This window comes from Danio rerio, chromosome 5 (assembly GCF_052040795.2).
Source record: "Danio rerio strain M-AB ecotype USA chromosome 5, GRCz13ab, whole genome shotgun sequence".
Classification (NCBI taxonomy): Eukaryota; Metazoa; Chordata; class Actinopteri; order Cypriniformes; family Danionidae; genus Danio; species Danio rerio.
In genome coordinates this window covers 15,331,906-15,344,232 of record NC_141025.1, presented here as the reverse complement: position 1 = coordinate 15,344,232, position 12,327 = coordinate 15,331,906, and the positions used below count along the sequence as shown (strand labels likewise).

General features: G+C 34.2%; 1 protein-coding gene across 20 annotated transcripts in view; it reads left to right on the top strand.

The window, feature by feature from the left end:
- cdca2 (cell division cycle associated 2) overlaps positions 1-12,327 on the top strand; it is a 48,343-nt gene that overhangs the window by 30,021 nt on the left and 5,995 nt on the right. For 8 of the 20 annotated variants that reach the window (XM_087252239.1, XM_087252242.1, XM_087252241.1 and 5 more), the window contains 6 exons: positions 5,101-5,255; positions 5,469-5,580; positions 8,105-8,412; positions 10,052-10,112; positions 10,201-10,353; positions 12,129-12,211. In XM_087252239.1, coding sequence (XP_087108365.1) covers positions 5,101-5,255; positions 5,469-5,580; positions 8,105-8,412; positions 10,052-10,112; positions 10,201-10,353; positions 12,129-12,211 — 872 coding nt within the window. Of the gene's footprint in view, positions 1-4,745; positions 4,812-5,100; positions 5,343-5,468; positions 5,581-8,104; positions 8,413-10,051; positions 10,113-10,200; positions 10,354-12,128; positions 12,212-12,327 lie in introns of those variants that run through there. The other 12 variants (NM_001082823.3, XM_087252245.1, XM_087252247.1 and 9 more) reach the window with 5 other exon arrangements.

Here is a 12,327-nt window from a genome sequence, read left to right as displayed (position 1 = left end):
AAGGCTTTCAGTGTTAATAAAAATATTGGAAAAGATCATCCAGTCATCCAATCTTCCAGTCAAAATAATCTGTGATCCTTTCAGTTTTTGACGTTTTGACTATTTAAGTTTTTTAAAATGTAAACAAGACAATTAAAGCAAAGCATCAGGCTGTTTCATGCAAACTGCTAAATGCGATAGACTCAAGTGGACTACATGCGTGACAGGTGGGGAAGAGATACATTTACTGTAACCGTTTGTAAAAAAATAACATTTTGTCATTTTGATTCTCTCCGCCGCTTCACAACTTTACGAGTTGTGCGTGCGTGAGTCTGTGTTGCAAGCTATGTATGTGTGCTTAGCGTGAGCCTCCACTGAGTGTGTGCGCACAACCGAGAACTGTGAAGGCTTTTATACTTGACGCACTCTCCGTTGCACCATTATGCGAAAACATGAGCATTTCTCATGTGAGATTGCCAACTGTGCAGACGAATACCAAATATCGCAAATTAGAAAATGTTAGTCAGTTAAATTATGCTATTGTAAGTAATATTTATTCAGCAATGATTCTCCAGTACCGATAGCAGAACCCTTATTGTCGGAGCTTATCACTAATTCTGTGTTTTATAATGTATCACCGATACTGATAAAGTACCAAGTTTCGGTACCCATCCCTACACACAAATCTTGTTACAATGTTTTTGGGCTCCTCTAACACACTGTGCTGTTTTTGCTAATCTACTTGCAGCAAATGCGACAGGGTGCCCACTAAATCAGTAAATATGTTGCTGTATAAGGATTTTGAGTTACTGTACAAAATAAACCTGTCTACAAACTGGCACTTATGAAGCATCTTCGTTTATAGTTGTGTATACTATAGAGCTAAGGTAAAACCTGCAGAACATGAATTACGTAGTTCAAAAAAATAGTTTAAAATGAAAATACAAAGTGTACAACTTAATGCTTTTTGATGTGCAGTTGGATCACAGAGAGTTGGAACAGATCTTTTAATCCCAGTTTCTTTGCCAATCCTGTCTTGAGGACATGGTTACATGTGCCTGTCGATCAGTATCGGTGGGTGGGAAAAACCACAATGCTACATTATGTATCGGTGGGCCTCAAAATTGCTGGAATTTGGATCATATTTTAATATCACATTTATAAAAGGAGACTTGTTGTGTTCAAATATAATGTGTTCACAGTCATATTGGAGTAATATAAACACGTTTCTCTCCAAACAGCTTCCTAATGTTGATTTTTGAATGAAAGGTGGTTTTTAAATCACCAATGAGCTTGTTATTTGTGACTGGCACTAAACTTTCTCAGGTTCATTTTATGTGAAAGCACAATGAGTCTTTGCTTTTTCCACTCGGTGTATACATCCAGTTCCAGACAGCGTTTGAAGTCCTTTCTAAACATCACCTCTAATTATTGCAATTCATAATGTCAGTGTGGAAGGCTGGATGCTGGGCAATTTTATATATGAACTGGCATATTTCAAAGTTCATGAGCAGCTGTTTTTCTTTCGCTGTCTGTGTTAGAAGCAGGATTTAGTCTTTCATGCTGTGGGATCAATAACATGACTCAAATAATCAGTTCTGCTGAATTTCTCTCTTTTGCATTTTTATTCAGCTACCTTGAGAGCAGTTGCCAGTTTAAAATGAATATAGTAATTATTTTGCAAGTTGGGACGTGTGCCATTACTAATTTAATTACCATTTAAAGGGATAGTATGAGCCATAATTTGATATAATATCATTTATTATTAATGCTTAAATTAATGTATAGTTTACACATGTTGATCTATTTAGTTGTGTACATTTGTTGATTTCACGCCCACTCTTTTGTTTGTAATGGTTTGCTCCGCTTTTATTGTACTGTTTTAAGTTATATTACAAGATAGGAAAGTGAAAGAAAGATGGCAACACAGTTTTTTTTTTTTTTGACCGGACTTTATTGTTATGCTGCTTGAGAATTCAGTAAACATCATGAATTGAAAAGAAACCAGAGTCAATTTATTGCCAGATAGTTCACCTAAAAATCTAAATCTACTCGCTGTTTATTCATAGTCAAGTGACTCCAAACCTTTGAGTTTTTTCTTCTATTGAACACAAAATAAGATATTTTGAAGAAACCTGTAACCTTTTACTTCCATAATAGGAAAATTGCTACTGTGCTAGTCAATAGTTACAGGTTTCCAACATTTTTTAAAAGTATCTTCCTTTGTGTTTAACAGAAGAAATAACCTCATAAAGGTTTAAACCAAATAAATGATGAGAGATTAAAATGTTTTGGTGTGAACTATCCATTTTAAATAGAAATTTTGTAATTGATTAGTTTAGGCCTGTCACAATAATCAATATATTGACTTATTGTTCAATACTTAGGGATGACCTCATATAAAATAATGACATCAATATAAAAAAAAAACACTGAAAATAGTTTAAGTTTTAAACGTGCAAGTAATTTATTCTTGCTTTTTTTATAAGAAACAAAGTGACTGTTAGATTAACACAATGTGTGTTTTAAGTTCAGTTGTTCAACGTTGATGTTAAATGAATAATCATAGATAGTATATAGTGTGTGTTTCCTTTCATTGGAAAATCTCTCATGTAATACGTGCACATATTATACAAAACCTCTCAGTAAATGATGAGGGCAAAAAAGATTCATTAAATTGTTCATTAATAGTAATTGAGTTAATGTTCATTTAATCGAGATTTAGATTTTAGGCCAAATCGGCCAGCCATACTCATTATACCATTATATGCTGAGATTATGCAACCGTGTACTTGTCCATGTTACAAGTGCATAACATAAGGCAATATTTGATAAGAACCTGGACATGAACTGGCATTCACTTAAAGGAATTATATTCGTTAGTGTATTGATATAACTCATTGTCAAGTATTTGTTCAAAAGGTTACTTCTTGAATTCAGTATAAAATTTCTACTACTCTCCCTCTTACCTGCTAATGTAATAAGCTTACAGGCAATTACAGCTACACGATATTGGAAAAATCTAGCATTGCGATATTTTTTAATTTATTTCTGCAATATATATTGTGACATGCTTTAGGGCTGCTCGATTATTGGTAAAATCATAATCACAATTATTTTGGTCATAATTGTAATCACGATTGTTCAAAACAATAAACAGTGGAAGACAATTTTTCACCTTCTTGTACATTTTTTTTATATAAGTATTTCCCAAATGATGTTTAACAGAGCAAGGAATTTTTCACAGCATTTCCTATAATATTTTATCTTGAGAAAGTCTTATTTGTTTTATTTTGGCTAAAACAAAAGCAGGTTTAAATATTTATTATTATTTAAATATTTTTATGTTCAATATTATTAGCCCCCTTAAGCAATATTTGTTTTTGATTGCCTGCAGAACAAACCACTGTTATACAATGACTTGCCTAATTACCCTAATTAAGCCTTCAAATATCACATTAAGCTAAATGCTTGTATCTTGAAAAATAACTAGTCAAATATTATGTACTGTCATCAAAGCAAAGATAAATAAAACTATTATTAGAGATGAGTTATTAAGACTATAATGTTTAGAAAAATAAACTTTAATTTATCGCTACAAAAGTCCTTCAGTCAAGAGCAGTGATTGATTTTTCTCCTTTTGTAGTTTGATTAATAGTAAAAACAGGCTGCAGCGTATTGTGTGCTGTCACTTTAAGAGCAGTAAGGTTCTGATTATGGTTTCACTTTCACGTGTCTTTTGATTCTCAACTTGTTTATTACATAAATGAGGGTTAATATGAATAATCACTAAACGGCACAGTTTGACACAAATTTGTCAAACAAAAAATTAAAGATGACTTTAGATGTGTGTGCTCTGCTCGTCTCTGAGGCTGAGCGCATGCACACAACACCATGAGATCTCTTTCGCGCTTTTAAAAACATGAATGATTTGAATGTACATCAATGAAGGATGGAGATCCTGTGCTGCAAAGCTTACATTACAGTACATGCTTTTAGTCATTTTCACGTGAAACTGCTTTGCAGTGAAACAAATGTGCACAACTGGAAAAGGGCGGTATATGATGCAATAATCGTTTTTATCTTGATTAATTTTTTTTTTTTTTTCTTTAGAAGCCAAAATCAAAATTGAAACTGAATTTCGATTTATTGCACAGCCCTAATATGCATACAATTTCACCAGATAACTTGAATATCTCTATTTGGAAAGAATTTCTATCTCCATAAAATCATATAAACAATCTCTAATCTTTTTGGGGTGCCCTGACACATTTTTGTTGTGGTCTGTGCTATTTGCAGTGCGTTTCTGTATTTGCATGTGTTTAGTCAATGATTGATTAATTAATGTTAACTATTTTTATCTCCATAATGTCTAATAAACACTCCATAAACTTTTTGAGGTCCCCTGACACACATTAGTTGTAGTCTATGCTGTTTGCAGTGCATTTTCTATATTTGTGAGTATTTTCATGCATAGCAATCAATAAATACAATCAAGAAAAAGATACAATTTAAAAATGTGTTATTGTTTTCAAAGTCTAACCGTATTCAAGTGTGATAAAAGTAAAATTAATGTGAGTAAATTCGTTGTTGTTAAAGTTACAACTAACTCAATGTCTTATGCCTAAATGCTTTTACAGTCATTATACAATCACAGGCATCAGAAATACATGAAATGATGAATTAAATTATTAGCCCTACAAGCAATGGTTGATTTTTATATCCAGTTTAACAAAGCCTGCACAACTCTTTTTAAAAATAAATATACTACCTCATCTTGTCGTTTTTCAAATTTCTCTGAAACCACTTTGACTGGTGGAACAGACACTAAGGTAAAATATTGTGTTTTGCTCCATTCCTCACACTTTTAAAAAATATTAAATACAAAATTAACAATTTAATATGTAACATTCATGTGTTAATAATTAGATTGTATCGAAAATATCTTCCAAAAAAAGCAATTAACAAACTAGTATTTTTAGTGTTGACTAGCAGCAGTGATATTATTTAGTCAAGTGCTCTGCCACATCGCCAGCCCTACCAGCTTGACACATTTTCAAAGTATCATCTTGTGTAATTATGTAGTTAAGGTCGTGTCTTTCTGCTACTGCTGTTCTGCAGGGAAGGAAAACACACCGACAACACCTAGCCCACCCACTTCAATGACGCCTCCTGCCTCTAAGAAACGCTGCTGGGCCCCACCAGGGGAGTGTGAGGACAAGATTACCAAGACGCCACTCCCCAACCCCACCGCTACAACACAGCAGGACCAAGGGGTAATCCTCAGCATTTATTCTTCCATATTTGATATTCGATCCAGTTTATGATCTGTTAAATGGCCATTAGCAGACAATCAGGCACAGGTAAAAGTGCTTAGAAGGCAACTAATGGATGCTATGTTAACTCAAGCAGACTTTGCGGTCCACATTATTAGTCTGGTGGTGTATTTGCTGTCAGCACTGTGTTGTTTTGTTTTTCTGTGCATGAAGGTTAAATGTACCGGGTCTCAAAGCCACAGGCCTCTATCAGATGTGGATTCGGATGCAAAGAATGAGCTTCTTTCTTTACCCATGCTGTCAAAACCAGATATAAAGCCAGCAGGTAAGACAAATGTTTGAGTGCTTGAAAATATTTTAAAATGCTGTGTTTTTAGCATTATATCTTTAGTGTCTTTCAGGAATCATTGTAAGAGGCTGATTTGTCACTCAAGAAGTGTTTCTTGTTTTCAAAGCGGAAAACAAGATGTGCTGCTTGCTTTTTATGATTCCAGAGTAGCTCAAAGATGAACCGTTCATAAAACAGTGTTTGTTTGACAGTGTGTGTGTTTGTGTGTGTTTGTGTGTGTTTGTGTGTGTGTGTGTGTGTGTGTGTGTGTGTGTGTGTGTGTGTGTGTGTGTGTGTGTGTGTGTGTGTGTGTGTGTGTGTGTGTGTGTGTGTGTGTGTGTGCGTGTGTGTGTGCGTGTGTGTGTGTTCAAATTCCGCTCTGATAATTGATAATTTCCTCTCATGTTAAAGGAATTGTTCACCCAACCATGAAATTTTACTTTGTATTACTCACCCTAAAGTGGTTATAAACCTTTGAGTTTCTTTATTCTATTGAACACAAAAGATATTTTGAAGAAAGCTGAAAAGCTGTAACCATTGACAATTGTTGTAGCTTTTTAGCTTTCTTCAAAACATCTCCTTTTATGTTCAACAGAAGAAAGAAACTTCAACTGGTTTGAAGCAAGTGAAGTAAACGATGACTGATCTTTTTCCCTTTTTTGGTTAAGTATCCCTTTACCCACGAAAAACCTTGTCAAAATTTAGCTTTTCATTACAATGGGACTTTCATAGAGAGCTGGAATAAATAATAGACTATTAAAATTTGAAAAAGACATTGCACCTTCACAATCATGAGGGTGAGAGGTCTCTCCACACCACCACCAGTGAGCAGCATCCACTTAGATGATGTGACTGCAGCCACAGGACAATGATGCAGTGCGCTCACCACACACCAGCTATTGGGGGAGTGGAGAGACAATGATAGAGCCAATTTAGTGGATAGGGAAGATGGCTTCCCACGTGATGGAGGGAATTTGTGCAGGACACCTACTCTTTACGGCAAGTACGAAAGGGTCTTTATTGACCACAGAGAGTGAGGACCTTGGTTTAATGTCCCATCTGAAAGACGGCGCTCACTGACAGTATAGTGAACCATTTACTTTACTGGGGCATTAGGACTCGGATTGCAGTGTCAATACCACTTGCAACAGCAACCTAGTTTTCCTATGTGTTCTCTCATCCAGGTACTGACCAGGTTCAGCCCTGCTTAGCTTCAGTATGTAACCTGTCTTGGGCTGCAGGGTGATAATATCAAATATGGTTTGACAAATCCCAATCACAAAAGACACATTGAGAGACTCATTGACATAAGACACACAAAGAGGCACATTCACACACAAAGAGACACATTGACATAATACATCACCAAACTTTGTTGCTTCCATGATTTACACCATGTCTTAATTACACGCGACATAGCACCACGACACATGATAAAAGGTATGTTAAAATGGATTTTTGTCCTAACCATCTGCAACGATGCCACGCAAAATTAATATTTTAGAAATGCTTTTTATTTCCACTAGGGCTGCACAATATATCATTTCAGCATGGATATCGCAATGCTCAACCGCAGTAGTCACATCGCAAAGATATGCAATGTCCAGTCTGAATTATAGTTGACCAGGAGCTACAGAATTATATTTAATCACTGCATTTATATGGACTTTATATGATTCATGCAAAACATGCAAAAAACATTTATTTCTTAGAATTTATGTCTTGTTTCTAGTCCAAATGTCTAGATTACATAGCGAATATAAGATGATTTCACTTACCCCGCTGGCACAAAATTTCCTTAAAACAAGCAAAATCTTAAAATTTTTACTGATTTCTTCTGATGGTGAAAACAAAACAATATTTTTACTTGGTCTAAGATTTTTTTTATATATTTTTAGACTAGAAACCAGACAAAACAAAGTAAGAAACGCATTATTTTTTGCATTGTGATTATTCAATTTCTGTGTCCGAATACTGTCAGACTCCCCAGAAAACCATCAAATAGAGCTATTCAACCCATCTTCTGAAATTGTTTTCATACCACAATATTTATCGCAGAAGAATAAAACATCTAAACATGCAGCCCCAATATCCACAGAACAACAACGTATACTACTATGACAGATCACCTCAGGTAGATTATGTGATTTATTCAGTATTAAATGCTATCGCTGTGAGTTTAAATACCATTTTATATGACATTTATTACACACAGTTCCAGATAGTTCACCTCAGAGCTTGAAAATAAAGTAACTAACTGCAGACGGTTTGAAAATGAAAGTCTGAACTGAGATTCAATGCAAACCAACAACATCAGTCACTCCGTAGTCTATTTATAATGATAATGGTTTAATATGTATTAAATAAATTAAAAGCCTTTACTGTTTTGTTGGGAGTGCAGTAGCTGTTATGTAAATGTTTCTGTCATGTTGATATGATCTTTTAAACCATTTATGTATTGTTCATTTTCTTACATATTCTGAAGTCATACTTTTTATTTATATATATTTATTTTTAATAGATGAAAATGTGGTCTCCTCTGTATGCAAGAAGAAGCGTGTGCGTTTTGGGGCTCCACTATCTCCAGAGTTTTTTGACAAAGCTCTCCCTCCCAGTACACCACTGCAGAAAGGAGGCACCCCGAGGTGTCCTCCATCATCTACTGGTCCTAAACGCTCTCTGCTGAAGACACCTCAAAGATGTGAGCCCTCTCTTCCCCAACCTGACTTCAACAGCCCGCAAAGCAATGGAGCCTCTCCTGTCTTGGTTATTGACAGACGCAGCACCGGCCTTCTGTACAGCGATGAAGTATTTGAAGAGATTGAAAAGGTTTGACACTCACCAGCTTCTCCAAATTAACTATTCTGTTGAATTGTACATCTTGCTCAGGGTGTTAGTGTTCCTTAAAACGTCTAAAATCCCATAGTATAAAAGTAAGCCCTTAATTAGTCTTAATGTCTTAAATTCGTGTTTCAGAGCTCTTAAAATGCAATCCCCAAAAAGGAAGATTTGGTTTCTTTTTTGAAGTCTGCATAAATCTCTTCGTCTATCACCACACAGAACAACATGGGTGGAACCGAATTCCATTTATAGTCTTTGGCGTAACCTAATAAAATACACGTTCACAGGATTCTGGTTACTTAATTAACGTTTGCTGGAATTTTGCATATATAAAAACAGAGTTTGTGGGGATTTCGCTCTATTATAGATTGTAACAGCTGCATCAACCCGTAAAATAACAAATGAAGAACTAGAGATGCATCAGTTGACCAGCCAAGGAATGGAATCCACCGATATTTCTCATTTATTTATTTTATTTTTATTTTTTTCTCGCATAACAAGCTTGACCGATTACCAGCGCGCAGAGACACCCACAGACACTCACAGCCACATATAATGTGTCATTGGTGCTAAACTTTTTCCACAATGTAATAGTGGCACTATGTTATTATTAATATGATCAGTTAAACAGCTTAATGTCACCTTAAGCCATATTAAAAGTTGTTGTTTTGTCTTTCAAGCTATATTTAAAATGTTTGCTACATGATTAAAAAAATTCTGGTTTACATTAGTCTTCATTGTGTAAGTTGAGAAAATATCATGTCGAAGTTTTCAGGTAATGCTTTACCAAAACAAGTATCTATACAGGGTGTCCGCTGGGTCTTAAAATCTTAATGTCTTAAATTTCAAAAACTACATTTTAGGCCTTAAAAAGTCTTACATTCAACACAATACTTTAGTGAATGTCTTAAATTCTTTTAAACCAGTCTTAATTTAGCTTTTTGTTAAAAAAAAGCTACTCAGTCAGGCCAACATCAGTGTTGAAAGATATAGCTGACTTTTCCCAGCCCAGAAGTAGTCTAAAACGTACAAAAGATGCCCAATAAATAATAATAATGAATAATGAATAATAATGAATAAATATTTAATTTAATTTTAATTTATTTAAATTCTAAATGAACTATGATTCCTCATGATAAAACCAGGACTTCAGAAAAAAAAAAATTACATTCTTAATGGCCTTCAAAAGTCTTAAATTTGACTTGATAAAACCTGCAGAAATCCTGAATAAAACAGTAATAAAAAGCTATACATAAATGTACATTTAATAATGGGCATAAGTTATTGCAAATATGTTTTGTTAGTGTTGTTAATGCAGTCTAGGGGGAACTTTTTATTATGTATTATTTTTTATTATTGTTGTTATTTTAATACTAATAATAATGTTTTGAGTTTTTTCACACTTTGTGTATATGTGTGAAGCATGTGTAATGTTTTTTAGCATTTTTTTAGCAATTCTGTGCTATAATGTGCTATTAAAAAGTCTTAAATATAACTCTTATAAACCTGTAGATGCCATGCTTGCTGTATTTCACTTTAGTTCACCACCACCTTTATTTTAAAACACTTCTTTTTTGTAGTTGATTGTGATTTTTCTGCCTTTTCCCCTTTGTCTGTATCTTTTTAGATCAGTTTTCCCATCATGGAAGAAGAGTCTCCCTCAAACCAGCTTCCAGGAAAATGGAAAGGTGAGATGTGAAACGATTTTGAGCAGAAGAAAGTTTTGGAGAAAGTTTCTCTTCTGTTTGAGTTCTAATCATGTATCTAAAACTGTAGATGCACTCTTTGCTGAGGACACATGGAAGCCCCAGGCTGAAGAAACTGAAGTTATGAACGCTGCTTTTCAAGAGGAAGAGGATGTACCAGCAAATGTACAGACAGGGGATGAGCTGCCATGTACCACTGATGATCAGCCACTGGCTCTCTCTGGTGAGTTGAACTTATTTTCTTCCCTCTTTTTTTCATGATTTTTCAGCTTTAGTAAATAGATGCAGTTTTATTTCTGTTTTCAGCTTATGTAAGTCTAAGCTGCTTTTAATACATTTGCAACACACATTTTTAAGCAAAATCTATAAAAATAAAACTGAGCATGATGATCAGCCAGATGTCTACTGATTGGATACCCGAAACATTATTATTATTTTTTTTTTTTTACAAAAATCAGCCAACTCCAAATATACAGTCCCAAATCAAAAAAGGTTAGGACAGTGTGGAAAACGCAAATAAATCAAAGTAGAGAATTCTAAATTTACTTTCTTGTATTTCAGTGCAGACAATACAACAAACATTAAATAATGTTTCTCATGATTTTTTTTTTTTTCCAAAAATAAAGACATATCAATTTTGTTTTTTCCAACACAAGAGAAGCAGTTTAGTTCTAGTAATCAGGTAAATTGGTTAAATAATGATGTGATTTAAAACACTGAATCAAGAATCATCATTCATGTATAAGCTATACATAGTTACATCCACAAATGCCAGTGAAAACTTACTGTGCCAAAAGGAAGCCCTATGTTAACAGTGTCTTTGTACTTACTTTTCTATTTACTTTGTACCAATGTGTACCTTTTTTTTCTGAGATTGTACTATAAATTTGTTGCACATAAACACTGTCTAGTGTAAATATAATATTTAAAGCACTCTGTCTGTTAGGGTTAAAGTCCCCAAGAAATCAAAACTAACCATGATTTTATTTGCTCACATTGATAGTTTTGTGGTGAACAATTATTCTGTGCATGTCTTTAAGAAAAAAAAAAAGTTTGCCCTTGTAATCTTTAATTGAAATCTGAAAATACACATCCTGTGTGTATTTGAATATAATAGATTTTTTATAATAGTTTTTTTGAGCACACTTTGTTGTTTGCAACAAGAATCCCTTACCCAAAGAGCACCGACCATACATTTGAACTTACCCCAGAGCGCTTTTTGTTTTGTTTTTTCTGAAGTACACTTTGTTGTTTATTTATTCGTTTGCTTGAAATCAGAAATCAATTTAGAAATAGATTTTAAACAAATCTTTGTGCTTGATAAAATTAATTATATAGACTAATGTCTGTTCGTACAACACATTCCCTTATCCACGAAAGAGAGTAAATTGTGTAAATTTGTAAAGTGAAAGTAAAGGCTGATTGGAGGAGGCTCATTCTTTATCCTTTCCCTGCAGATGCTGTTTAACTGTTTTCTCGCTAGTGAAGCATTCAGTTTTTAAACTTACAAAGTCCGCCATGTAAATTAAAAACGCAAATGACTATTTAAGGGAATGGGAGATGAGTCTCTTATTGGTTTATTTTCACAACACACCCATAACTCATTAAGAAAATAAGCACAACCCTGTCCGACTATGCGCTGTGCTGAGTGTATTTTTCCTTCCTTAAAATAGCAAAAGTGTATTCGGACACACCCTTAATGCTTCTGCGCCCTGCGCTTCAGACTTTGTGCCTAGATTGTCAAAATAGAGCTCTTGGTCTTGTTGTGTTCAAGTAAATCTATATTATGTTAAAAAAAATGCAATTTGTTCACAATTATAAATGTCTGATTCTGAAGATAATTTAAAATGTGATTGTTGAACTAATTTTATTACTTAGCTGTATGACTCTTAAATATTAATTAAAGGTGTATGGAAATAGAAGATCATGTCAGTTTGTTTAGCTATTCAATATATAATTGCTTTAGCTTGTAATGTATGACTCATGTTTCTTATTTAGCAGTAGAGGCTGCAATCTCAGAAAAGACACTTTCATCCAACTCCAGCACTGAAGCAACTCGCTCTCGCGGTAGAAAAAGAAAGGTGAGCTCTCATATCTGTACATCACTACTTTCAAACTCTTCCTTTTGATGGATTCAGTTATTACTGTTTTATACAATCCTACACAGACACGCGCGCACACACACATACAGGCAGAT